Here is a 27,635-nt window from a genome sequence, read left to right on the forward strand (position 1 = left end):
TCCGGTGTTGTGACCTTTGTTTACTGTCTGTCTGGTCAGAAATAGACCTACCTGCTCGCTGTGGAAACTATTTTCTCCGACTGGTTCCTTAAGTCAGAGCTTAGGCTGCTCCAGTAATTAGTCGATATATTTTAACCATGCATTCCGCCACAGCAGACAACTGTCAACATTTTCGCACAGAGAGCGATTTTCCACAACGTAGGCGACAAGTCAGCTAGCTAGCTGGTCCAGCGCTAGCGTTGATCGGTCCCTTGTTACTGTACAGCACATTAGCATAACGTCAGAAAACGCAGACGACTCACAACTGAGCCGCTCGACGGCTAGCAAACTAAATAACAGAGAGAAACACACCAGTCTGGGTTGCATAAGCTCGAACTATTTTTTATAAGCCATGGCCTGTAGTTTCCTAAACACGGTAAGTTTGCCTTCAGGTGATTTGTGTGGCTTATTATTATTATTATTATTATTATTATTATTATTATTATTATTATTATTATTATTATTATTATTATTATTATTATTAGAAACAAACCATAAAGCGAATGACATTAAGTGCGTTCACATAAGCAAACGCCCTGTTTGCTTTCCAGGACGAGTCGTCTCCGGCGGCTCTGACCGACCTGTGCCTGACCTATGTGAGCCAAAACCTCGAGTGTTTTTGTGTGAAGCGGCCCGATGGCTCCCTGCGCTTCAGAGAAGTGGTGCTCTTCCCACAAGAGCTGGCAGACCAGCTGTTGGCCAAGATGGCTACTGAAGGTAAACCTGCACCTTAGAACACACTACAGAAGAAATTGTTTTTCATATCTAAGCACACATAACCACTATGCAACAGTATGCAGTCACCTTAAGCAAAGCCTGGCTGCAGATAACAAAATCAGCATTGTGCAAACCTTCATGACCCCAAAGATTATACTTAACACAAGTTAATTTCACTACAGGTCTATTAAATGACAGCACTGTGGGTGTATTTCGGAACTGTGAATACCTGCGGCTGAGACGAGCCTGCATCCGTACAGCGCGTATCTCTGCAGAGGCCTTCCAGAAAGCCCTCTGTCCTCACAGACTGTTGGAGCTGGATGCTGCCAGGGTCAACGCAGACCTCACTATTCCTGATATTCTGCAGGGACTGGCCACCAATAAATATTGTCAGGTAAACTGAGAAAATTGTAGAAGTTAACCATTACAACATTATTAAATATGGAAAGAATTGAAAAATGATTGCATGCTGTTTTTTTCTTCAACATCTTGGAGGAGTCCCTCCAGCGACTGGTATTGACAGGTCTCACCATGTCCTCTCTGGAGGAACCGATCCGGTATCGCTTCAGCTCTCTTCAGGGCCTCCGCTCCCTCTCCCTAGCCAACGTAGACTTCTACGACTCTGGACTAGTTGATTTGTGCTCCCTGCCACGGCTGGAGAGCCTTGATCTCTCCAACACATCAGTCACCAACCTAAGTCCACTGCTGGGCCTGAAGGAACGGCTGCGCTCACTAACACTACACCAGATGAAGAGGCTGGAAATGAGCACTGCTCAGCTGCTCGGAGTCATAGGCCAGTTGGATGTTTTGCAGGTTAGTGGACGGATGAAGCTGAGTTTGGCTGTGTGTGGATACATTTGTTGACAAACAAGCTTTGAGGATACTTTCACAGGCCACACTTGTATGTGTTTCTTTTCTGTTGTGGTGTGTAAAACTCACAGCACCTGGACATCAGTGATGATAAGCAGTTTACCTCCGATGTGGCTCGTCAGTTGCTTGGACAGCCAGGGATTCTACCTGCTCTTGTTTCACTGGATGTTTCAGGGAGAAAACAGGTGTGTGTGTGTTTGTATTTGTTTATTTAAAAACAAGAAACTACTCAAATCAATGTATGCATGTAATGCATTTCAATATCAAGTATCAAAGCTGGATATGGAGCAATGAACCGACAGATGCAGCTGTGTCACAGTTCATAAATACTAACAGTAACATTTCAACAACATGTCAGTAAAATATTAACAACTTGTTGCGTGTATTAACGTTGCAGGTTACGGACGCAGCTGTTAAGGCTTTTGTCGAAGAGAGACCAGGAATGACCTTTTTTGGACTTCTTGCCACAGATGCTGGTTTTTCTGACTTCCTTTCTGGAGAGGGAAATCTAAAGGTTGTTGTAGAGGAATAGCTTAGCATTAATACCTGTGTTGAAATATAAAGGTTTGTCTAACTCTTGTCAAACTCTTTGTATGTGCGAACAGGTAACAGGAGAAGCCAACGAGACCCAGATCTGTGAGGCGCTGCGTCGATACAGTGAAAGAGAAGGTTTTGTGAGAGAAGCTCTGTTTCATCTGTTCAGTCTGACCCATGTCATGGAGAAACCACGACCTGACATTCTTAAGGTAAACCCCCATTGTGATACTTTTCCATATCTGTAAGGAAACAGTGTAGATTTTAATGAATCTATTATTGTGTTTAAGCAAAATTTATGTCACATTTGAATCACATACTATATTTATTCATTCTCCTAGACAGCTGTTGCAGAACAATATGTCAAAGCTCCCTCGCTCCAAATCTGCACATTTTAAGTTCCTCGTGATCTCATTTAACGTAATATTACTTCCCTGTTCTCTCTGGGTTTTGAATCTAGCTGGTAGTTTTGGGTATGAAGAATCATCCTGCCACCCTGAATGTCCAGCTGGCAGCCAGCGCCTGTGTGTTTAACCTGACGAAGCAGGACCTGGCAGCAGGGATGCCCGTCCGATTGTTGAGCACAGTCACTCAGCTTTTACTGGAGGCTATGCGGACGTTCCCCAACCACCAGCAGGTAGCGTTGCCACTGCATCATAACAGTGATTTTCCATGAAGCAGCTAAATATGATGAAATAAATACAGTAAATTTGTGCAATCTGTTAGCGTTGTGAAAACCTGAACATTCTGATGTGGAGAGAAACTTCCCACAACCATGAATCAACAGCTTCCCTTTTTTGTTTCCCTTACTGTAAAATAAAGGGCCCAAAAATAATGGAATTCCCAGCTTTTCCACATAAAATTCAGTGTGACCTTTGAAGGAACCAAATGCAGAGATCTGGGATCACGTGCATTTTGGATCAGTTGAAAGCGACAGAATTCAAATGCAGAATACAACACTTTTTAAATATGTTGTTAAGGCAGTGTGAGTGAAAATAAAAGGGGCACAAGTAGAACAGTGAACTTAATGCTAACGTTAACAATATTACTTACAGAAAGTGTGACATGCATGAGAAAATATTGCTCAAACCATTTCTTGTGTCTACAGCTGCAGAAGAACTGCCTGCTGTCCCTGTGCAGCGATCGTATTTTACAGGAGGTTCCATTCAACAGGTAAGAAATACTCACTTCACTGCAGTATTTTAAAATAATTACTACACTAATAATTACGACTAATACACGTCGTAGCTTTTCAAATGGTTAAATGCTATTCATCTAAATAACTAATCTAATACTGTGAAAGGAATATTTCCAAGAGTCTTTAACATGTTTTACTCCCTTTTTTGGTGTTTATAAGGTTTGAAGCTGCCAAATTAGTGATGCAGTGGCTCTGCAATCATGAAGACCAGAACATGCAGAGGATGGCTGTGGCTATCATTTCTATACTGGCTGCTAAGGTATGTATTGGTTACAATTATTAACCCACCAGTTACTCATGCATCTAGGGGTTTTTGGTAAACTTTTAAGTGTTTGCTTTTTTCAGTTGTCCACAGAGCAGACAGCCCAGCTGGGAGCAGAGCTATTCATAGTAAAAGTAAGACTCTCATCTCCGCTGCATTCTCTTCTTCTGCCTTTACTAAATTATATAAATATAGTAAATGTATAAATGTGCTCTATCCACTGTGCAGCAACTGCTCCACATTGTGCGTCAGAAGGCAACTCAGGGCGTGGTGGATGCCACCCTCAAATTCACACTGAGTGCACTCTGGAACCTCACTGATGAATCACCAACAACTTGCCGCCATTTTATTGAGAACCAGGGGCTGGACCTGTTCATTAAAGTTCTAGAGGTGCTCCAGAAATGTCGCCATCCATTTGCTCATTTGATGATCACACTGTTACACTCTGTATGCCTGTGGGGCCAGGCTGACTAACTGTATCTATACATCTCCCTCCCCCACTATTTCCCTCTGCAGTCTTTCCCGAATGAGTCTTCTATTCAGCAGAAGGTTCTCGGTCTGTTGGTAAGTTTACCACTTTGTTATTGCCTTTTAGAAAAACTACATGTTGAATAAATGTATTATTTTAAGCCATGAGCATTCCCTTTTCACCTTTTGTTGTGTAGAACAACATAGCAGAGGTAGGGGAGCTGCATGGAGAGCTGATGGTGCAGGGGTTCCTGGACCACATCAGCCATCTGCTGCACAGCCCAGAGGTGGAGGTCAGCTACTTTGCTGCAGGCATCCTCGCACATCTAACATCACGAGGAGAGGAGGCCTGGACTCTCAGCCCTGATCTTCGATCCTCACTACTGGAGCAACTGGTAGGAATGAGCAAAGCTATCCATAACAACTCATAAACATTAATACTGGATGCATGTATTTTGAAAGGTTTCATACATTTGTGCATCTCTCTAGCATGCTGTCATTATGAAGTGGCCCCCGCCAGAGTGTGAGATGGTGGCTTACAGGTGAGATGAAGCTTCTTTACACTAACAGTAAAGCAACTAAACAATGTAGCTAATAGATATTTGGAATTTAATACAAATCTATATCTGGAAGGTAGGCAAATTGTTCAGGGTTCATCTGAACGTTTTGCTTTAAGAAACCTTTATCTTATAGGTTAGATTTAACCTTGACAGATTGATCATCCAATTTAAGTAGTCACCTTATAAATGTTCATACAGAGCTACACAATGTGTGATTTGTTGTTAAGTTTGTCAAACTGTCAAAACATTAGCATAATATACACAACATAGTTATCATATTCTCTCTCCCTGTAGGTCATTTAACCCCTTTTTCCCCCTACTCGAGTGCTTTCACACACCCGGTGTCCAGCTGTGGGCAGCATGGGCCATGCAGCATGTCTGCAGCAAAAACGGTGAGACACAGCCATGTCATGTTACTCCCCGTCGCTGACTCACCTAGCCAAACCACTCAGGTTTAATATGTTTTACCGTGTGTCTGCAGCCGCTCGCTACTGCAGCATGTTGTTGGAGGAGGGCGGCCTGCAGCAGCTGGAGCACGTTCATACACACCCACAGACCCACAGAGACGTCAAACTGTTGGCTGAGAGCATTCTGGAGAGCCTGCAACGCCACCGAGCGCGCACCGGCCAGGCTGCACACACACACACAAGCCACCGCCCACCGCCCCAGTGACCTCACAGAGGTAAGGACGCACACGTGACTTGTTATCCGTATCTCAGTCTCTCACTGTTGAGATTTTCCACTCTCGTATGTTTTCTCCTTCAGAAGTTACGGCTTCCTGATCGCGAGGAGGACATTAAGCAGCGCCCCACGACGGAGGGGATTTAGTCTGAGGGTGTGTGTGTATACATACTACGCGCACAAATACACTTTATGAGGAATCCCTTGAAAGTATACCTTAAAGGACAGAGACTACGCAATTCTTTGCACAAACACTAACATTATTTATTTTCTATTGTGTTTGTTTCAAAACAAGAATATTTCTGCGTGTGCTAATATTATGTATTGATGAAAAACAAAAAAACTATGATGAACTGTTGGTCGAATGTCAACACGAGGTTTGTGTCTGTGCTTGCTCTTGTTAGTCTGACTTCAGAATCATAAGGATTTTTGTACCAAAAATATGTCGGCACACACATACAAACCTCATTTTTGGCATTGAACCTCTTAAAGGCTCTGCTAAGGCTCTGCTAAGGGTCGACAGCCTCTGACCCACATATGCTATCGAGGGCTCTGGCTGTCCAAATTGGTTGATTGGCTCATTAAAAATACGCATGAAGCTGTTGTGAGCACAAGCATGCTGGGGTTTGTCTGAATGCTTGTACTGTTCATTTCTGGAATGCCTGCTTGTTTATTTGTAGCAGTATTCTGGTCACTGAGACACACGCCTCTGGGTCCGCAGTACTATTGTTGCTCTCCTCTTCATTTAGTCTTTTATCAGCTATTGCCTTTGATTTGATGTGACAGGACACTTGCCGAGGGTGTGTTCAGTGGGTTCAAATGCTCCAATTATGTAGACGTTACATCTCTCTAAGACTCTCCGGTACTTTTTCTTATCTAAATGTTTGGCAGCTCGAAATCAGTCGTGCCTGTGGCAAAAACGAGATGAGCTCTAAATCAGAAAATCCAAAGTCATGGTCATTTGAAGAATAAGGCACTCACCAACATCCGGCTTAGTAAGATATCCCTTGTGCACACAAATGGCAATAACAATTATGGTCATGTTGGATGTGTATTAAATAAAAACACAGCTGATTTCTCTTAGAGAAAAGTTGTGCATATATATATATAGATATATATACACACACACACACACACACACACACACACACACACTGGTTTGTTTGCTGTTTGCCAATGCGTCTCAATGACGGCAATATAGTGTGAGCATGTGTGTCTGTACGTCTGTACAAGTCGGTGCATCTTAAAAAGTGTATGTACATAGTAGAAAATGACAGAATGCATGGAAATGATTCTACTGTATGTGCCATTGTTTTGCTTTTTCAGTTTCTCCGATTAAGTATTAGTACACAGGACAGGTAAATGAGAAGAAACAACATTTACCATGTTAGAAATATTCAGGATCTGTGTCTTCTAAAATGGTTGACCATGCGACGTTAGTACAGTATCCTCCAGGATGTCATTTCAAGAAGCTGCCAGGTTCTGTAACAGCCAACGTTGCCACACACATTCTCCCTGCTCACCTCTTACTAAGGCCTCTGTTACATCTTCTATGCAATTGGACCTGTTGATTTTACAAACTGCTGTCAAATCTTTGATGTGTAAAGATGGTTGGGCTTCAACTTAAGGCTTAACAGTGATAGGCCACTTGTACAGATAACTTGTCTGTTAATAGAAATAGATATATTTAAAATGGTACTCAAAAACAGCTGTCAGCAAAACATACCTATATATCCCCATCTACCTACAGTGGGTTATGGCATTATTGTTTTCTGCGAGTAGAAGTATGAATTTGCTAAATCTGCATGTGTCCCAGGCTGATGTCATCAATTTTAACAAGGGCAAAGGGTGGCAGAGGACTCTGAACGTTCATCTTCTCTGCTGCTCATGAACTTCTGGATCTTTTAGTTGAACCCCTGAACATCGCCCTGGATGAAGGCCAGTTTGTTTTTTTAGAATCAAATTCAGATGGAAGAGACAAAAAGTCAAGATACTGTATGTCTGCTATGCCTGTGCCATGTTGCTGCTCAGAGTCACATTTGTCAAGTTTGGAAATAAAGAATGTACATTCCCATAAACTGGACATGGCCCACGATTTGCCTTTTCATTCACTCCCTGCCAGAGATGACGGTTAAATTACCAGTAAACTATGCACATGTGTCTTTATGAGCTTTTATTAAATTCAAAATCAGTCAGTGAGCAAACTTCATACTCATGTTGATTTTAAGTGAAGTATTGTTAATGATGTGTCAGACTTTAGGTTAATGTAAGCAGTGTGCATCTGTGAAGATACATCTGTATGAGAGTAAGTCAGTAGAGTTTATTCTCCAGTGTATCGCGGGGGTCTCTTCTCCATGAAGGCTGCCATACCCTCCTGTCTGTCTCGTGTGGGGATGACCTGAGAATACACCAGAGTTGAACACAACTGGAATTCTCTGCACTAATAATATGCATTGTAATGGGTAACAACACATAGAAATGTCTTTGGTCGTTTTTGAATTTGAATTGAAGTTTGTATTCAGGTCATATCATGAGAGCAAGGACAGCCTCAATACATAATGCCCCACGAAGACACCTGACTTAAATAAACACTAGAAGTCTTACCCGGGCATAACACATCCTTTCTATAGCCATTGCTGAATGGATGTCAACCTGGAAGAGAACATTTAATTTCTGTCACTACAGTAACTCATTATAAAAAATAAGACAGCCTATTATTTTTGAATCGATTCATACCTCAGCACCTCTGTTCATTGCCTCTTTTGCCATTCGCACAGCGATCGGAGCCTGGGACAAACAAAAATGACACGTCACCCATAAGTGTGTAACACAAATAAATGATATGAACAAACACAAACAAGTGGCCGCTGAACACAAGTGATGTGCTGACGACATGAGCCCCTACTCACTCTACGACACCAACTCTTTATCTACTCTCAGTGCATGTGAAACATTTGCATGAATTACGTTTCAGCAGATTTGCATTTTTACAAGCTAATGTTAGTTATCATTTACTAGTAGGAAGAAGAAATGCTAAAACAAACTAATGCTTTGTACAGTAATTCCTCATGTTTCATTCAACTCTTGTCAGTCACTCCAGTCCACACCAACACAAACTGTCTGGTGTGGTGCTATTTGTGGTCAATTTCTCCACTTGACTGCCATCTTGGCCTTGGCCCCTCCGGGCATCTGAACTGGACTGAAAGAAATATGGAACGACAGAGGCCTGGAGGAAGGAAAGAGAGGAGGTGAGGGAGAGAGGAGAAGGTGGGTAGCAAACACCAAGACAGAATCAAAAGACGCAGAGGAGGCTGGGCTGCTGAGACAAGCGGAAGGAGAAAAGGAGGAGGTAAGAGAGCGGGATCTTGCCTGGAGGATGGAGAGGAGAGATGCGTGAGAATCTGAGCCATAGAAGAGAGGAGAGAAAAGTGTGTTTGTATTCCAACCTGGGGCAGTATCTCTCTGGCCAGACTGAGTGCCTCTCTGTAGGCAGCGTCTCCTGTCTGATTCTGCTCCACAGCTCTGTTTACAAGCCCCATCTCCAGCGCTGTGTGCCCTCCCACGCGCTTACCTGATACCAGACAGAGAGGGAGTGAGGCATGAGACTTGCCAAATGATAAGCATCCTGTGCCCATAGCAACATGTCAGCGATTCTGTATCGCCACCTGTGAAGATGAGTTCTTTCGCCAGAGTCATGCCGATCATCCTCGGTAGCCGCTGACTGCCCCCTGCAGGAGAAGACGCATCAAGGTCAACTTCTCACAGCTGCTTAGTCTCTCTGTGCAGACAGTGCAAGGTGATTTTTGTGACCTCCGTTCGTCTTACCTGCTCCTGGGAGCAGCCCCCGTGTCGTCTCAATCAGACCCATCTGTGCTGAATGTGCTGAAACACACACACACACAGAGGACAGTTGAAGGTCTGAGCTGCAGACTGCCATTAAGCTGTGAAGGGAGTAAAGTCTGACTGATGATCTGTCATAGCAACGGACACAAACACCTGCTCACGTAACTCATCAGCGCTCGACCAGTGACAGAGCTGCCATGCCTAATATGACGCATCGCATGTAGATTCAGATACATGAATAGTCAGCTAGATGTGTCTGGCTTCGTATCTTTTGTCCCTCAGCCCATCAACAGATCATAAATGCTGCATGAAACACAGACATATCTGAAATCCTGCTTTCATAGAAGAGAACAGACTTTCTCACTCCGATTGTTTCATTTGAATTTGTTAACTTCTCATCTTGAGGACCACTGCACTGATCTCCACCAATGAGACAGGGAAGTTGTCAGTCTAGCGACATGGCCCCCTGAGTGCATGCTACTGTCCTGTTTAGACTCAACCACTGATCTAATGTGACTGGGCCGGTGACAGCTGTGAAGAGAACAGGATACCTCCTTTCATTTCCCATTTCCATCACCTGAAGGTAGAAATGAGATGCATTCAAGAAAGATGCACTCGTTCGCGTCAGGGCTGACAGACGAAGGGTTAGAGGTCACTCACCAGCAGTGCGGAGGTCACAGGCCAAAGCTAGCTCCAGTCCGCCTCCCAAGGCAACGCCGTCAACTGCTGCAATGGTGGGCACAGGCACTGATGCTGCCAGAGCATTAAAAACAGAGTGGAAAGTTCAAATAGGACGTTCAAAGGTCACAGCTGAATGTGTCGGTGAAGATTCTCAGTCCAGTCTATTTGCCTTGATTCAACTTCCAGATAACAGCTGAATATTACAATTACTCTTTTTACCTATCTGAGTCATGAGTGATCGCAGGCCGTGAACAAACAGATCAGACTCGGCGTTGTTCATTAGACTTCGCTCTTTGAGGTCAGCACCTGTATATACACATCAAAATGTACTCTCTTTACACATCACATGGAAATCCAGACACATGGCTGGTTTCAGATGTTTTAGGGAACGTTTACCTGCACAGAAAACCCCTGGCACTGAGCTCCTGAAGACGACCACCCGCACTGCTGAGTCACTGGACAGACTGGACACAAGCTCCCTCATCTGCGCACGCACAGGACACTGTGTCTCAGTCGGAGCAGTGTGTGTGTGTGTGTGTGTGTGTGTGTGTGTGTGTGTGTGTGTGTGTGTGGGAGATGTCGTGGTCTGCTCACCTGAGACACAAACACATGGCCCAGAGAGTTTCTTGCCTTGTGTCGGCACATCAACACCTCCACTATCCCTGAGAAACAGCAACAGGAAAACGAGAAGCCAAAAACAAACAGGTTTTATTTGAACTGTGGGTTTATCATGACCTCTATAGTCACATCTCTATGGAAACATATTGCTGTCAGAAAAATGAGATAAGAGAAAAAGAAGGAGGAGAAAAATGTATTAGAGACCAAATGAATTCAACTGCATATTTAAATGTACCTAAACTAATAGAAATGGGAATAGAAAAGTTGCATACTGTGGCTTTAATAGTGAATTAATAAAGAAACAATGTTGGCCTAGTTAGTTCATCTATTATTCAAAAGACAAACAAATAAAGGGCACGAACCATCAGTTTATTTACATTACATATCAATCAAAAACAAATGTCTATGGGTAATATTAGAGGGTTTCTAAACAGTGACAGCTATTTTATAAACATTTTCTGAAAATTATTAGAGGTTTTAGGGTTTTAGAGTATTTACTATGATAACTATATCTTTATAGCTGAGAGTTGTGTAAATGAAACAGTCCTGACGCGTGTGTCAGTGATAAATAATATAGTTCCCAAATCATAATAGAAGTTATTAAGTCATTTTGTTTGTAGTAATCATATTCCTCCCTCACTTTCATTTCATCATCAGTTGAGAAGAACAGTTTGATTTTATCAAACGTAACCAAATTAAAAACCTGTTCTCCCTCAGTCAGCGTTTGACATTTACAGGAGCAACAGGCAGTGCAGCATCAGGTGGTGTCTCTGAAACAGTGTGTGTGTGTGTGTGTGTGTGTGTCGATTAGACCTCAGTGTGTCCCTACCATCGTCCTCCCCACCTAACCTCTTCACATCCACCTCTACAGGACCTGCAGCCTGCGTGTGTTGCGCACGGAGTCGAGCTCCGTCCCGGAGGATCCAGGGCCGAGCTCGGCTGAGCGTCCCCCGCAGAATCATCCCCAGGTACCGCCACGGTGGGCACCCCGGCCCTGTCACACTGCGAAGCGCGGCTGTCATGCTGGACGCTGCTGGAGCCGTGTACTGGTACCTACTGGTCCGCAGCAGCAGCAGCAGCAGCAGCTGTCAGGAAGTTTGCTGCTCTCTTCCTGTTAGAGGAGGGACCGGACCTTCACACCACAGCTGATTGGCTGCAGCAGGATCACAGGCCCCAAAGGAGTTGGACACCAGACTCAGAGGGAAGAGTTTATGATTGTGAAAGTCTTTACTTCCTCAGTTAACACACACACACACACACACACACACACACACACACACACACACTGTTTAGTCACCTTTCCTGACATTTGCCACAGTTACACTAACTCCACATTTATTTCACAGCTTCAGCTTCTAGATTTGCAGATAAAGTTTATTTTTTTATTTCAATTTAATCAACTAATGATGAATTAACCAAATAAAATAAATGGTCCCAACAGAATCTGGACTTGTACAGCCTCATATTCAGTGCTGTTTAAAATACAATCTTCTCTCGTTGGAGTACTTTTTAAAGTGTGTACACTTCAACACGAGCATTTGAACTGCTACTTCAACTCGTACTGGAGTACTTTTTCTAAGCAAGCACCTCTGCCAGCTCTAATTATGACTAACCCACATATGATGAAGTGATGCGAGTCGACACACACAATGTCCTCCAGCCTGCTGTCCTCTCTCTGGACTGTCCGGTCTCAGGCCAGACAAAGCCGGTTGTTGAGGTAAGGTTTTCCGTCAAGCTGCTCGTGTCTAGTCTGACCATGCATTATTGAGCAGGTCTTTACAGGTTATGCAATTACACAGTCAGACGGTGGCTCTGGTGACCCAGCCGTCTCAGAGCCGGTGTGCACATGTGGTCCAGACATGGTAAGACAAATGGATCACTGATAAAATATTACCAAGTTATTACAGCACCCAGGTACATGAGATCACACATCATCTCATCACAAACAGCGAGCACATTGTTATTGCCCATCTTGTTGCTGCCTGGTTTTGTTTATCCTTCCTAATCAACGCTGATTCAAGTGGCCGTGGGCTGTGACTCATATTAATTTGTAGTTGGGATATAAATTGAACCCAAGTGCACAGTGTAGGTGGCTGTGTGTGCTGCAGGGTGTGGGGTCAGGAGGATGGGTAAGATGGCCCCCGGCAGAGTGAAAAACATTTTTCCTCATATAAACATCATTTGAGCACTTACTGGAAACAGACTGGATAAAACAGAGGGAGAGAGAAAGGGAGCCACCACAGGTAAAACGATAGACTTGTTAAATTTAAATGTCAGGGCTTTGAGAGGTAAAGAGAGCTCGTTCAGATTTGTGTTGTCCTGTGCGCCCTGTTCCAGCGGAGTGAAATGTCAGCTGGTGGATTTTGGAGGGGATTGGTTGTTTCGATGCAGCGTCTGTCAGGTGTGTGTTCCTCTTCTCGTGTGAACATGCCTTATTGATGGAAAACTGATGGCAGATGACACTTGGTGTTTGAGCGTGAGGCTGCGTCAGTGACGGAAACTGAAGCCGCAGGCAGGCGATCCCTGAGCCCAGGACACTGAGGTTGGACTGGGACACACTGACGAGGAGCACCAGTGATGTCATCAATTAAAAAAACAAAAACAGAGGAGAAGAGACGAGTTGTTGTTTTTCATCCTCTCTGTCTGTAGCACCATTTTCTCCTTCGTCTTTATGGATTCACATCCACTGTGGGAAATAAACAGCAGCGTGTGACACTTTAACTGATGCCAACCATGCAGCATTTTACTTTCCGAGCCTGCAGGGGTCAGCCTTGCATCAAAGGGTGAATCAGAGAAGCATGTGCTCCGTCCTGTTGCTCCCCTGCTCCTTTTACCACCTCCACCTCTCTCCTCGTCATCTCCCCCTGTCAGTGCAGGGAGGCGATGTGATCGGGAGGCTCGTGTAAACTGCCGCAGACAGACAGCCCTCAAGCCCTCAGCCACAACAAGGAGGGAGGCCCGGTGTTGTTACTGGAGCTGTCTGTCAAGAGCGAGACAGCACAGTGAGCTGCTCTGGTCATGTACAGTGTGTTTGACCTTTGACATTCTATCACACAGATGTAAAACTAACATAACTGTGCTCTGTTCTTCAAAATGCACTCGGTTAAAAAACTTGGTTAACCTTTAACCAGCAGGCTACAGCTGCTTTCCTGTTTTTCTGTTTGACCATCCATATTCTGAACACTTAATTCTCTATGTCCCAATGTGTTCTGGCTTCACAGACTACGTTTATGGCAAAGACAATCTTGTTTAACTGTGTTAATTAGACACTCACCCTGACATCGACTATTATTATTACTATTAGCAACCATTGCCTGTTGTAAAACCTTTTACTCACCTTACTGACCTGCCGTTCTTGGTGTGTCTGGATCTTATTTCCTACCAACCAAACTGTGGGTAATTATGTGTACGGTACAAACAAATCTTTGTAATTACCCTTTAACTAGCTTCTTCAAAAATGTAAAGTAAATTATCCACGTACAACCTTGCACAAAAGAAACATGTGGTGTGTTTGATTCAATACGTTGAACCTACTGCACGGCCATGAATAATGTTCACGTGTCATTGTTTAGTTTAGGGATCCCTCGAAATAAACTGTGCAGTAATGGTGTGAAGCAAAGGTGAGGGACACCTCTGAAGGGACAGGTGTCTTTCCCACTCAGGTTGGGGATCTGACACTGCACACGCTCTCATTAAAAAATAAAGGTGTTTCACAGCTCAACGTGACCCACGCCGTCATACCCACACGTTCACCCGCTCATCCGCGGAGTCGAGCATGACACACTAATGTGTAATGCACAGATGACTGCACAAAGCGAGGCCCCCACATATCATGTAACGGCGACGCGCCCGCTGTGGGACTGTGTAGACCCACGAACGTGCACATGGATACATACATGAGCACCTCTGGAAGCTGACACCACTGGAGCTGCTGAGGGAGGAAAGTTGCATTAATGATTCTGATCACCAGGTTTTACCGAGGCAGTTATCAGCAAGCGAGATCCAGCAGGGCCATTTAGATAGCAAACTCATGACAGAGGGAGCAGACAGGCCGACAGAAAGTGACACTGATCAAATAGGCTCATTTTCCTCCAGGCTGCTCTGTCCTCAGTGGAGCTTTTCTCCAATAACGATACATCAGGCTGAAGATGGATATCCCTGCCTGACCACAGCAGCTCTAAAATGAAAGGACGCCAGCGAGAGAGCTTTAATATTTTACAGCTTATCATCCACGGGAGGCATTTCTCTGACAATGTGCCTACAGTCCGCCTGTGAGTGAGCAGTGAGAACTTCAATTAAACACTTCTTTTCTCTCCAGAGATGATTTAATTACAGCATTTTAAACAGCATGAAGTAATAAATGTTAAAGATATTACACAGTGAAAGACAAAAACAGAGAAAACTCCTAAAAGCTTATGAGAACATTGTTATTTTCTACCCCAGTAATCATCTAACCTTGAATGAACCTTCACATTCAGGAGCCAGTTAGTTACGTTCACAACAACTGTTTAACCTCTATACTGACCTAATGACTTAAAGACTTAAATGATGTGTAATTATTTTAATCATATTTCTGACACTGATACAAATACATACTAACTTCCACACCACTTAGTACTATGATATAATACTTTATCCTTCATCTTAATTCCAAAGTCTACCTACAGCTGCCTTTGTTTAGTCCAACCACATGAGACTAAAGACATTACAGGGGCCAGTTAACAAACAGCAGTCACACAAGAGACGTGGACAGCTGAATGTGAGACTTCGCTGCCACTACAAAATCAAAATTTGAATATGTCAAAAAAAGTAATAACTGAGTAGCACACAATCCAATTTGAATGTATTATGTTGTCAACAAGAATGAAGAGAAATTAGCCACTGGGCCACATGAGATAAGGCCGGTTAAATCTGTGCATGACTAAGAGGCTCCAGCTACCAGGCAAGATTATGATTGACTTGTTTACACACACACACACACACACACACACACACAGAGAGAGAAAGAGAGAGAGTTTCTTTGAGACGGTCTGTGCCATGAGAGGGCAACACCTGGTGACGTCACCACCACTGCAAATTACACCGCTAACAACTCTCTCTCACACACACACACACACACACACACACACACAAACACTACTACTACTGTGTACGCAGAGCTGCAGTATGAGCGCGGTTAGGGAGGCAGAGAGAGAGAGAGAGAGAGAGAGAGAGAGAGAGAGAGAGAGAGAGAGCATCACTACAGCGCAGCACAGAGCCACAGTTACAGAGAGCTGTCTGAGCGGAGTGGAGGCAGGGGCGCACTTTCCATCCTGCTCCTCAACTACTTGGCTGCTGGGCAGTGGTGTACAACACACACACACACACACACACACTCTCTCTCTCTCTCTGTTGGACAACGCATCCAAGGGCACACAGATTTCTTCGAGTCCACTGTGAGGGGCTTTCAGGAAATCTGCGCAGGGGGATGGCGTTTGTTTGGAAACTGAACCAACAACACACTTTGCTGGCGACAACTCATTCACAAAGATGAGCCACCGACCGGCTGATCGACAACATTCAGTGGTGCTGTGGTTTATTCTGGCGGCACAAAGTCCGGTAAGCTGCACGATTCTCACCCAAAGAGCGATAAGCGCCCGTCGGTCACCTTCTGAAATGATGTCTTGTGGAGACGTGCGTGGCGCGCCAGAGTGCGTGTGAGTGACTGACCGATAGTCTTTCTGAGAGAGGAGCAGAGGCTGGATATAAACAGCAGTCAGGCTTTCAGACAGCGACAGCCAGACTCCCAGAGCAGCCGTCTCGCCTTCCTCCCAGCTGCTCAGATCCATGCAGGATGCCCGGGGAGCGCCGGGGAGTCCTGATCCAGCTCAGCCCGAGTTCATGACGCTCTGGGCGGCCTCGCCATGCGTCTCTTGCCCGAGCCCAGCGCCCAGTCCCTCCGGCTCCTCTTCCTCTTTATCTTCGTGATGGGGGTGGCCCCCTCGCCGGCTCTCACAGCCGGGTGCCCCGACAGGTGCGTGTGCGACGACCAGCTGGTGGTCCAGTGCGCCGGGCAGGAGCTTACCCAGTTCCCCAATGACCTGCCTCTGGCTACCCGGCAGCTCATCATCTCCAACAACCGCATCGGGGACCTTCCGGCCCTGCAGCTCAACTACCTGTCAGATCTGGTCTATCTGGACTGCAGCAATAACTCTCTGACCGAGATCTCCGAGTCCACTTTCGGGAACTTGAGGAAACTCGCCTACCTGGACTTGTCGTTTAACACCCTCCTGCAGATCGAGGACCGGACCTTCGGGCCCCTGGCGTCTCTGGTGATGCTGCGGCTGACGGACAACCCGAGTCTCGGGGAGATCCACCCGGATGCCTTCTCGGAGAACATGGCTCTGCAGGTGCTGGATGTGAGCCGAAACAACCTCACGGTCCTCAACATCAGCAGCCTGATCGCCCTTCCTGCCCTGCGGTCTCTGGGGCTCAGCAGCAACCCCTGGAGGTGCGACTGTGACACGGAGGACCTCTGCCTGTGGGTGCAGATAGAGGGCTTCAAGTTTCAAGGTGAGGGTGGCCGGACTCTGAATCAACTCACTGTTTTCAATCCCAACACGTAGTCACAGGAACATTTAGGGAAGCAACAGTATGTTGATACAGAATGATGCTCCAAGGTCTCATCATTTATTACTGTCCCCTCTGCTGCTGGGCCACTTTAGTCCCTGATGAGGGGTCACTTATCCCACAAATGCTCCCGTTTTATTTTGTGGACACATATGCAGACTCAGACACAGTGTCTCTCTCTGTCATACACATCACTCAGGGGCCCACAGCTAATGGTTTGACCTGAGAGTCAGAGCTCCTGCTCCTCTCTGCTAAATGATGCCCCTCAAGCTGCTGCACAGGCTCAGATGATCTTCACTATTAAGTGTTAATTGAGTTTAGTCCTGAGCAGGTGAACTGGGTTGGTTCTTGGAACCATGTGGGCTTAGCTGTCAGTGCCCGTCCCATTAATCTTGCTGCATTGTCTGTCTGGGTCCTGAAGGCAGAGATAATGGTGAGAGGGTGATTGTGTCCTTTTGTACCCATTTTTTATGGCTAGCCCCCACTGCCTACACACACACACATGTACATAGACACACAAACACAGGCTGCACATGGCTGTAGAGCTGGCTCTCCCACCGCTGTATGCTTTGGCCCTTCAGTCCAGATGGTTAATGATGGTGCTTAAAAAAGCTGGACTCATATTGTCCCCTGAAGGACGGCGAGTACATGTGTTGTGTGTGCTTAAGTGTGTATGAGTCAGTGTGTTCTGGAGGTTAGGGGAGAGCCCGAGGCCAGGGCCGGTGGGAAACAGGAACGAGAGGAGCTTGAGAGGAAGGCCACTTAAAGACAGCAGCTCCCGAAAGTTGTTACCCACCTTCACTTTTCACATCGCACTGAAGTGCACTCGAAAAATTGGCACAAACATGAACCCACAGGCGCAGGCACACACTCAAACATACTTACCGTGCACACTCCACGCTGTTTTTTTTTTTCACACCACCGAGTACACGGCGCTCACAAAAGAGGACAAATGTTCTGCAGAAAAAGGGGGATTTTGAATTGTAAGTGACACTACACAGCACACCCACTGCTGAGCCGACGTGCAGCCAAAACACACACCAGAGCTGCTTTTAGACCCCAGCGAACAAGTACGAAGTCGCAGCAGTATTTGTCTTCACACTGCACTTTAAAAGTTATGTGTGACCCGAGGGATTTGGACTGTAATCCCTCAGGAACAAGCAGCAGCACGCGCTCATTATCATGTACACGGCACTCCTGAACAGCCGCAGCAACCAGCTGAACAAAGTGAACGGGCCCTGGTGAACATATGTCTGCATGTGAGTTCACATGCAGTCTCAACTCACTCAGCGCTCGCTGATACTGGTGCTGACGGTGGGATTGATTGTGTGTGATTCACATGCTGGCTGTTTATTCCTTTGTGGATGTATATGATGGTAAAGCAGCTGAGTAATACAGGAAAGTAAACTAAAACCAGAGCTGCAAAAAGTTTTAGCAGTACATTCATTTAGAATTTGAATAATGTTGCTTATAGCAGACAGAGACGTGCACGTCCCCAACCTACAAAGGTTTATCAGACGTGAGTACTGTATGTTTGATGAATAAATCTTCATAAACTGACAATACAACACTATTTATTTAACTTAACTCTTAACTAAGCTGTTAATAAACCCTGTCATGTTGTAAAAAGACTTTGAATCACCACTAATAACACAGGACTTACGTGTATGCTGCATGTTAATAGCTGTTTTTTTCTATATCTGTCCTATGTGTTCGAAACACTCTCTAAATCTGAGCACCTACATATTTTCTGCCATCAGCTCTCAGCTCCAGGGAATATGCAGACATTTCCTCTCTTGTCCTAAAGTCATTTCAGCTTGTAGAACGACCTGCTGCGCTGACTGTAGGTCAGTTTTGACAAGTGCTTCGGCTGTATACACAGAATGTAAGTGGCTTGTCCCGGGCTGGCAGTGATGCTGGTACTATGGCTCCAGAGTTGGGGAAAGTATTTCTGGCTGCTCGGCTGTGCCCTGGACGGCTCACACAGCCGAGGCAAAGCGCCAAGGCAGAGGGCCGTGCACGGGGCAAGAGTTAAATATTCATTAAAACAGAAGGAGGAACAGAGGCCAAGGGTTGAAAAGAAAGGGAAGAATGAAAGAAAGAAGTCGGCTTTTTACAGGAATTGGATTTGATTCGTGTTTAATGAAAGTGAATATTAGATTATTAGAGAGATGAGAGGAGGGGAGGGAGCGGCTGGAATAGCGTGACAAAGGAATAGAGGGCAGTAAGATGAGAGGGCTGAAAAATTGTGCAAACAGATGAAGATGGTTTTCGGATACAGAGGGGGAACAGAAAAAACAGACAGACTAAAGAGGAGTTACCTATCGTCTGTGCCCCAGATCTGTCACTCAAATCCATTAAAACTTGTCTTATGACAAGGAGGCATCGATTCAATTTAATACAGGTAGACAATCCATTATTTATCAACTGGAATGACTCCTCAGACCCATCAGGCGAGGAACAGCATATCGAATTCAACTGGCCTACTTGTGTAGCCCGTATATATTTTTACGTCTATGTGCGTTTTGCGGCGCGAGCTTGAAACCAGGATTGATGTGATGCTTGTGTGGGCGTGTTTGTGATGTGATCACCTGAGGCACGGAGGGGAGTCAGCTCAGGTGTGTGAGTCTCCGCGTGTGTCTGTGTGCAAGCCAAGAGAATGAAATGGGGGGTGGTGGGGTGGGGGGGGGGGGGTGAAGATGACAGAGCAAAACTGAGAGAAGTGGGAAGGACATAGAAGGAAATGGAGTGATAAAGGCTGAGGTGGGGGGGGGCACCAAGTGGAGAATAAACGCTAATGTGCCAGAGTGGGAATGAAAAGTGGAAGGTGATAAAGAGAGAAAGACTGATAAGACCGAGCGATAGAGGCAAGAAGAGAGACAGCTATCTGACCTTCACTCTCGCTTTCCACTCATCCTCTGCCAGAGGAAGAAGGGATCGTATGGAGAAATGATGGAAATAGGATGGTGGTAATCTGACTAATGCCGTATTTGAGAGGAGAGGAGTGTGAAGGCGTGTGTTATTCAGCCCTGGTGGATGCGATGGAGAAAAAGGTCAGCTATTCTGAGTCTTCGCCAACCCCAGCGTGATGCGTTTAGCTCGCTAAATGGTGAGATGTTGGAGCTTCAGTGTGGGATAGGAAGGACCACGAAAATGAAAGTTTCATCCACCTCAGACTGTTTAAACGTTGTTTCAATATGTAACCTCGGACGCTGACATCATAAATAACAGCTCAGACACTCTTTCCAGTGGCCTGCTTCAGTGGGAGGTCAAAGGTGAAGTCCAACTACAGAGCAACAGCAGCCGAGTGTGCAGACAAGCTTGATCATCCACAAACAAGGTGCGGAGTTCTAATTCGCCAGTAGGCTTTGGTTAATTCTCAATGGCTGAGGGTATGAGGGGATGTGTGTATCTCTATATGAGTCCACGGCCATGTTGACATTATAAAACATATGCCTTTAAATGGTTGTTTCCAGTTCACAGGATTAAACATAATTAATTGCCCCTGCTTTATTGTGGTCGATAACACATGTTTGCATTCATGGTGAATCTGTTAAGCTTAATAAAAGAAAACTATTGTCAAAGTGTGAGGAAGGCAGCGTGAAGTTCATCCAAAAGTCAGCTAATGTTTTTATTGCACCTCTCCCCGTGCACTAGCCCCTCATCCAGGGAGGTGATGAGCGCTGCTCTCTCCGTCAGTGTGTCAGTGCTGAGCTTGGAAACCATCCAGCTGATAATTTGACACGGAGGCTGTATCACCCAGTTGCAGTAGCAGGCACTCACAGGCACTCTCATGCAAGGGGACTATTTATTATTACAGCACAGATGTGTACACACACACACACACACACACACACACACACACACACACACACACACACACACACACACAAGCAGCAGACTTTGTGCCTGCAGGATTGTTTTCTTATGCATTGTCATTAAAGGTCCCATTCACATTTTCATCTGCTTGTGTGTGTGTGCGGTTTAAGTGTTTACTGCAGCGTGAGGTTCAGTTTATGAACCATCTTAAAATGAGTAAAGTGTCACACGTGTACATTCCTCTGACTGCTCCTGTTCACTTCCTTCAGTACTATTTTTGTCCTTATGGCCCCCGGCCTGGTGTGTGTCACACAGCTGCAGGGCTGTATGTCCAGCTGACATGCCCTGCATAGTGTCAAACTGTCGCCACTGACCACCAGCCTGATAATATTACCATAACACAGTGACATCATGACATGCACAGCAGCAACAACTGACAGGTGACCGCCATGCTCTGCTTCCTGTCCGCTGTTTGAAGACGAACTAAGAGCTAGTGACATATTGTCCGGCTGCACCAGGACAAGTTCAGGCCAAGAGGACACGTTTGTTGCCAAAAATCAGACTAGCTCACTAGGCAGAGTGAGGGGACAAACTTATGCTGTAAGGTTTCCCAGCTGGAGCCTCTTATGGAAACTGCAGTGTAGCAGGCATGAAAAAGAAGTGGGAATTCTTCATGTCTGCAGCAGTGGTCCTGAAACTACGGCCATTAGACTGCACATCCAAGCGACTCTGCAGGAGCAAAGAGGACACACGCTTCTCTATCTCTCTGTCTCCCAGCCTCTCTGAGTCTGTCTCAGTTTGTTCTACACACACACACACACACACACACACACACACACACGCTGTAACCTGAAAATGTCCTGTGGTGTAGTTCCCCGTTCGTGCTGAGATGTTAAAATTTATGAGTGTTTTCATTCTAATGACATAATGAAAAGGATAAATGCCAAATGGCAAATTGAAATAAGGGAGCTTAAGTTGGCCAGTTCTGGCCAAATGATCGATTAAAACGTTTGTTCTATTAAAATATATATTTTAAAGAGGGATTTTCAGAATGGAAAATCAGTTTTCTGAATAAGTGCTTCATGTTTTTATTGAAGCCAGTCATAAAACTCCACTACATCTCATTTAAATACACTGCAGGAAATGTTAATTCCTTAAATACTGACCTTTAATATTGGAAAATGGGAATATTATGGTCTAACCTGTCTTCAACAAAAGGTGCCAAAGTATATATTATTGCTCGAGTGAAAGAAATTTAGCGACAAACACTTAAAATGTCAAGGGCATTGTGCCAGAATGATGTCTGAGTGGTCTCCCAGCCTGAGTGATGGGATGAGCGAGAAAACCCTGAGTGACAAAGAAACAGACAGCAGAGAGAGACTGAGCGGAGAGTGAATCATCCTGGCTGCCACCTTATGCTGATATCTCCAGTAATACTTCAAATCATTTTCTCCTAACTCTGATTGACTGTACTAAAATGTCGCCACACGTGTTCAGTGGCTGAAGACAAATAGATTTGCACTGTGAAGTTTTGGGTCCAACATAAATGCATTTTGTCAATACAGCCAGTGACACAGCAGCAAAGCGAGGGCTCACGCTTGAGAAATGGATGAGGTTTAACGTAGCTGATCAATAAAATCAATGAAACATGACCGTGATGAGCTGTGAACCTAAAGTTTGTCTTTCGCTCAGACATCTGCAGGACAACAATGACAAAAAGTAATTATCTCTGGGTTAGAAGCAAAATCTTAGAATTTTAGTTAGCCTGAAACTTTAATGACACCTACCAGCGGTAACGTGTCAACAGAAGCTGCGTACAGAGTCTGAATTGTTGCAAGGTGCAGTAAACAGTGACAGGGGAAGGAGGACAGATGAGACCCTAATACCCTGAGGGACCTGTTTGCCGTTGTGTGTGTTTGTGCAGTCACTGTTCCAGCATCCAGCCATGAATGATACATTTGAAGAGGTAACAGACAGCAACCTCTCTGCACACACACACACACACACACACAAGGAAAAATGCTCACACCTGGCTGGAGGCAAGCTTGGCAGCGTAACGAGCCTGAGCAGATCAGCTAGCCAGCCCAGACGGTCACAGATGGCGACAGAGATTGACGGAGGGATGGCTGATGGGCTGTACAGAGAGGGAAATAAAACAGGATAATAAAAAGTGAGGAGTGAGGAAGTAGGTGGCAATTCAAGATTTCAACAAGTGAAGACAGACAAGTACAGTAAATCAGAGGACAGAGGACAACAAGTCAGGATACACAGCTCAAACTGATGACAAAGATATATAACATGGAAAATAGCAACTTAAAGGATTTATGACGTGCTCAGAATATTTTCTTTTAATAAATAAATGAAAAATAGGAACCAACAAAGCATGCTAATGTCCACGTTCTCTGATTGGACAGCTGTGGAGGTTGTAGCAGTAGGAAAAAGGGAGAAAGAAGGGAGAAATAAAAGTTAAATGAAAGTAAGGAAGGTGGCACGCGTTTATATTTTAAGCAGTTACTTTTATTGAGTCCAATTTCCGAGGCATGCAGTAACTGCTGCGCTGTAATGATGCACTGTGTGAATTTGCCCTCTGCAGTGGCAGTGGCCAACTTTTTCCATGATTCATTTCTCCGATTAATTCGATTTTCCCACATTTCCGGGGCATTTTCTCTTTACAGGCCTGAAGCTCAGTGTGCACTCCTAGACGCCCTCAGCCCAAGACAGAATCATATTTTGCTCCATTTTTCACTTGAAGCGAGCGGAGACGGAATATAAGATGACAGTTTGGGGAAGTCTCTACATGTCCTTCTACTGAGGGACAGTTAAAACTGGGCTGAGACACTGTTTCTTTGCATATCAGTGGTTTATCTGTTGTTGATATCTCAATAACCTGCTGACCACTGGCCTCACTTTCTGTTTCTGCTTATACAGGGATTCACACACATGAAACATATACACACAATAATCCAGACACCATCATGTCTAAATCCATCACCTAGGAACTCCCAGAAGACACGCCCGTAACATCAGCACAGCTTGTCTCCTCAAGTATGAGACCGAGCCCCCGGTGAGGTGATCGTTAAGTCCGTATTGATCAAGACTCTTATCAAACCTCTGCAGCTGTGCTGTGGACATGTTCCTCTGCAGACCTGTGAAAACCTTTTTCAGCTGGTTGGATGAGTATTAACCGTTCATATGTGCAGCACAGACCACCGAACTGGGCACTGACATCCAACGCTTTGCTCTCACAACTCACTTTGACTGACTGTGCTGCTGCTCTTGCAAAGCCCTGGCAAGTGAGACGTATAGATCATATCCGATTATTCTCGCCGCCCTTCCCCCATCGTTCATTTTCATGTTCAGACCTTTGGCTTTATTGGTAGACGAGTGCAGTTTAATTAACACTGTTAACAGCAATAATCCATCAGAGGACGGAGCGGCAGCCAGATACAGCACTTTGCCTCTCTCTCATCCTCTGAGGTCAGATTCACTTCATTTGTTCTTTCCTTTGACTTCATGTGAAAGCAAACGTCGTGCATTTGTTTGCCTTTTTTCCCTCTCTTTCCTCTGTTTTGTGCCGTCGCCTTTCTCTCTTTATCCCCATCTCAAAAAGTGCTGTCTCAGTCTGCCTGTCTATCTCTCTTTTGGCTCTCTAATCTCTCTCTCTCTCGATGTTCCCATATTGAAAAAAAAAAAAACTTTTTTCTTTTTTGGAGAGTGCAATTAGGCATGCAGGGAGGGAAGTGAAGGAGCATGGGAATTAGCGGCGCTGCTAGCGAGAGATGAAGTCAGATGAAGTGATAGAAAACAGCACATTCTGCTCTGATCAGACCAGCAGATACATACAGAGCAGGCTTCCCCCCCAGTTCTCCTCTATTAAACTTATATTCATAGGCCTTAACAGACATGAGCATGCTGCATGGTATGAGCTAATGCTGCAAAGGCATCGAGGCAGAATTAAAACATGAAGGAGAGCTCTAGTGAAGACCCCGAGCCTGACCTTTCACCTTTCTATGACAAAGCATCAAACGCCATAAACGCACGTCACTGAATTCAAAGCGCTTGCTTTGCTTGTATCCGTGTGCGGTCGACAGCGGCCCCAGCCGGTTATCGTGTTCTTCAGTATGAGCAGCAGATGTTTTGTCAGGGTAAAAAGCTCATCTCCTTATCTCTCCGCCGCTGCAGAGTGATTTGTTAGTGTCTAATGATGTGAGGGGATGGGAGGGTTGGTGTATCAGAAGCGCGCAGCTAAGTCTACTCACCTTTCTGTGCACACGTGTGTGTGTGTAGCATAATAATGCGCCCACAACCTAGACACCACACACCTACTGTACATTACTCAGGGGAACTCTATAGTGTCCCTCAGGATCGGTTATCACAAAGGTTATCACTGCATTATTAACTGCCGTTCATGTTTATCTTTGTAGGTGTGTGTGTGTGTGTGTGTGTGTGTGTGTGTGTGTGTGTGTGTGTGTCCTGGGTTGTGTTCGTCATGCATCTTTCCCTCCAGGGTAATTAATTTTTTTCCTCTTCTTTCTCCTGATACTCTGCCCTTCGTCATCACCTATATACACTGATTATTCTCTGCACCACCTCATTTTTTACTACGTCTTTCCTCATTAATCTCGTTTCTCCTCTCTTCCTTTCTTTCACCTTCAGATGAGGGTCAGACAGTTTGCCACAGCCCTCCAGAGCTGGCAGGCCAGCGGCTGGCAGAGGTCGGCATGCAGCTGCGGGCGGACTGCCACCAAGGCCTGGGCTACTGGGACTACCTCTTCTTCATCGCTATCGGATTCGTCATCTTCTCGGCCGGCACGGTTTCGGCCTGGGTGATGGGCGTACTCATGGTGCTGTATGAGCGCTACAGCAAGAGGAAAAGCGAGGAGCTGGACAGCGACGATGAGGAGGAGAGGGGAGGGATGGCTGGAGGGGGAGGAGGAGGAGGAGGAGGGAACCAGGGGAACGGGGATTTGAACAAGCCTGGCATGCAGGTGTGACAGACTGATGTGAAACAACATGAGAACAGGAGGAGAGAAAAGACAGAGAGGAGGAACTGGGAGAGATGAGAGGACTCTGAGACCAAAGACTCTGCAAGGAACCGAGATCTGACTGTTTCTGTTTGTTACAGATTTAGAAATCGCAACATGTTCTTCTAGATACTGGACAGAAAGTGTGTGTGCGTGTGCATGTGAGCGACAAAGAGAGACAGGCAGACAGCAATAAGGATGACTATGCCTTCACTTTAGGAGTACTGAATGACCTCTTAGATTATTGAGAGCAATAACACCCCAGATCCCACACGCACACGCACACACACACACACACACACACACACACACACACACACACACCCAACTACAAGTTGTCACAGTTACTCTACGCAGCTGGATTTCTGAGTACCTACTGATGTACCTGCATACTATGTGAAGTGCTCTTTGTAAATGATGATTATAAGAACACACACACACACACACACACACACATCCACACATAATACATAAGAAGGTACTGGAGGTCACAAAGACAGTGATGCCTTATCTCTGCTACAGTCAAAAGGGAAACCTAATAAATATCAGTATTAAAATGTGATTTTCCTGAATGCCTTAAGGCAGCTCACTTGAAATACGGAACAGTCACTGTCGTCTCCTATAGTTAGAATCCCTTCTGAAGGTTTGCCATAAGAAAAAGATGTGAATGTAAACGCTAACAACCTACGAATCACAACACATGTAACCTTAGAGCTCCAGGTGAGCAGTTTAAAATCACCCTGTGGAGTTTTTGACGAGCAAATTCTATGGAGCAGCGTAATGGTAAGTAGGTTCCTATTATGTTTGTATCTTGTGACCTGCTGATACATGCACGTCACGGCAGTGGTTTTATGTGCAGATAAAATGTAAAGAAGACGGATCTCTAATCACGCAAATCAGCTCGGTAGTTGAAAATGGCCTCAAGCATAGAAACAAACACAGTTAAGCGAATGTAAATATTCACTGCCCGTCCAAAACAAAATCACCAGCTTGATTTAACTAAGCAAATAGGTGAGAGGGTCTCATTGGAGATTTAGTGCAGGGATGATTATGTTTCAGCTGGCAACAAGTTATTTAACCCGAACTGATGCAGTGAGTAGCTTCTTATTTCTAAAACAACCATGTCTGAAGACATCTTCTGTGGTTGTTGAGATTGATGAGACTACTACAACTGGGTTAAGAACTGTCCAACCAATTATTGAAAACTGGAACGAGAACTGAGAACCATCATCTTCAAGTAGGAAATGACAAGAAAACTCCACAGGGCGCATTTTAAACAAAGAATTTCAGTTTGGTTTTAGGTTGTGAAAACGGGCAGAAGGGCTCCTCCTATAGCGACACAGTGCGAGCGTATCCTGTCTCTTGTGCAGTGTACAGTGTGTCTGCTTATCTTTGTGTTTCCATGTGTTCATGCTTTCTCATGCTGACAGCCACTCCGCAGTGGCTCCTCAGTCTACGCGGTCTCCGACCCGCTGTAGTTGTAGAAGTGGGACAGGTTTATGGTGGCTGCACACGAAGACAGCATAGCTCGTACAGCACAGCCGACGAAGACTCCGCACTATGTGAATGTGGAAGCCTCGCCTAACTGACCTCATGTTACAGCAGTGCACATACAGGCCACACTCTACAGCCCAGCTGTCAGTGTGGAAGGGAGCCCCTGGAGTAGCAGTAGTAGTGTAGTGTGCATGTTCATGTATGCGTGACTGTGTGTG

The 27,635-nt window shown here is 45.3% G+C and overlaps 3 protein-coding genes across 3 annotated transcripts; 2 read left to right on the forward strand and 1 right to left on the reverse strand.

Annotated features, from left to right (window-relative positions):
• Positions 1-7,412, forward strand: zyg11 (zyg-11 homolog (C. elegans)). The gene is made up of 18 exons (XM_026345453.1): positions 1-415; positions 591-756; positions 939-1,150; positions 1,252-1,569; positions 1,698-1,811; positions 2,024-2,140; positions 2,232-2,372; positions 2,621-2,797; positions 3,269-3,333; positions 3,518-3,617; positions 3,704-3,754; positions 3,849-4,010; positions 4,137-4,184; positions 4,286-4,483; positions 4,578-4,630; positions 4,943-5,040; positions 5,130-5,330; positions 5,414-7,412. The coding sequence occupies exons 1-17, from the start codon at positions 392-394 to the stop codon at positions 5,318-5,320; spliced, it is 2,235 nt and encodes a 744-aa protein (XP_026201238.1). The 5' UTR covers positions 1-391; the 3' UTR covers positions 5,321-5,330; positions 5,414-7,412.
• A 75-nt stretch (positions 7,413-7,487) lies between these two features.
• echdc2 (enoyl CoA hydratase domain containing 2) lies at positions 7,488-11,584 on the reverse strand. The gene is made up of 11 exons (XM_026345487.1): positions 11,301-11,584; positions 10,448-10,515; positions 10,250-10,337; positions 10,073-10,159; positions 9,833-9,925; positions 9,155-9,211; positions 8,995-9,057; positions 8,776-8,900; positions 8,066-8,116; positions 7,934-7,981; positions 7,488-7,727 (listed from the first exon to the last, which is right to left on the reverse strand). The coding sequence occupies exons 1-11, from the start codon at positions 11,491-11,493 to the stop codon at positions 7,650-7,652; spliced, it is 951 nt and encodes a 316-aa protein (XP_026201272.1). The 5' UTR covers positions 11,494-11,584; the 3' UTR covers positions 7,488-7,649.
• Positions 11,585-15,809: 4,225 nt separating this feature from the next.
• LOC113152310 (leucine-rich repeat-containing protein 52-like) lies at positions 15,810-25,893 on the forward strand. Its single transcript, XM_026345485.1, has 2 exons — positions 15,810-17,023; positions 25,556-25,893. The coding sequence occupies exons 1-2, from the start codon at positions 16,375-16,377 to the stop codon at positions 25,891-25,893; spliced, it is 987 nt and encodes a 328-aa protein (XP_026201270.1). The 5' UTR covers positions 15,810-16,374.
• The last annotated feature ends 1,742 nt before the right edge of the window (positions 25,894-27,635 follow it).

The sequence above is a fragment of the Anabas testudineus genome, chromosome 4 (assembly GCF_900324465.2).
Source record: "Anabas testudineus chromosome 4, fAnaTes1.2, whole genome shotgun sequence".
NCBI lineage: Eukaryota > Metazoa > Chordata > Actinopteri > Anabantiformes > Anabantidae > Anabas > Anabas testudineus.

Excerpts from the sequence above, each read along its gene's own strand:
- zyg11 (XM_026345453.1), top strand. The coding sequence starts at position 392 with ATGGCCTGTAGTTTCCTAAACACG. Across the intron at positions 416-590 it reads CCTGTAGTTTCCTAAACACG|GACGAGTCGTCTCCGGCGGC; the intron begins GTAAGTTTGCCT and ends TTTGCTTTCCAG. Across the intron at positions 4,011-4,136 it reads TGTTCATTAAAGTTCTAGAG|TCTTTCCCGAATGAGTCTTC; the intron begins GTGCTCCAGAAA and ends TTCCCTCTGCAG.
- echdc2 (XM_026345487.1), bottom strand. The coding sequence starts at position 11,493 with ATGACAGCCGCGCTTCGCAGTGTGACAGGGCCGGGGTGCCCACCGTGG. Across the intron at positions 10,160-10,249 it reads GCCAGGGGTTTTCTGTGCAG|GTGCTGACCTCAAAGAGCGA; the intron begins GTAAACGTTCCC and ends GTGTATATACAG. Across the intron at positions 9,212-9,832 it reads CTGTGACCTCCGCACTGCTG|CACATTCAGCACAGATGGGT; the intron begins GTGAGTGACCTC and ends TGTGTGTTTCAG.
- LOC113152310 (XM_026345485.1), top strand. The coding sequence starts at position 16,375 with ATGCGTCTCTTGCCCGAGCCCAGCGCCCAGTCCCTCCGGCTCCTCTTC. Across the intron at positions 17,024-25,555 it reads AGAGGGCTTCAAGTTTCAAG|ATGAGGGTCAGACAGTTTGC; the intron begins GTGAGGGTGGCC and ends TTTCACCTTCAG.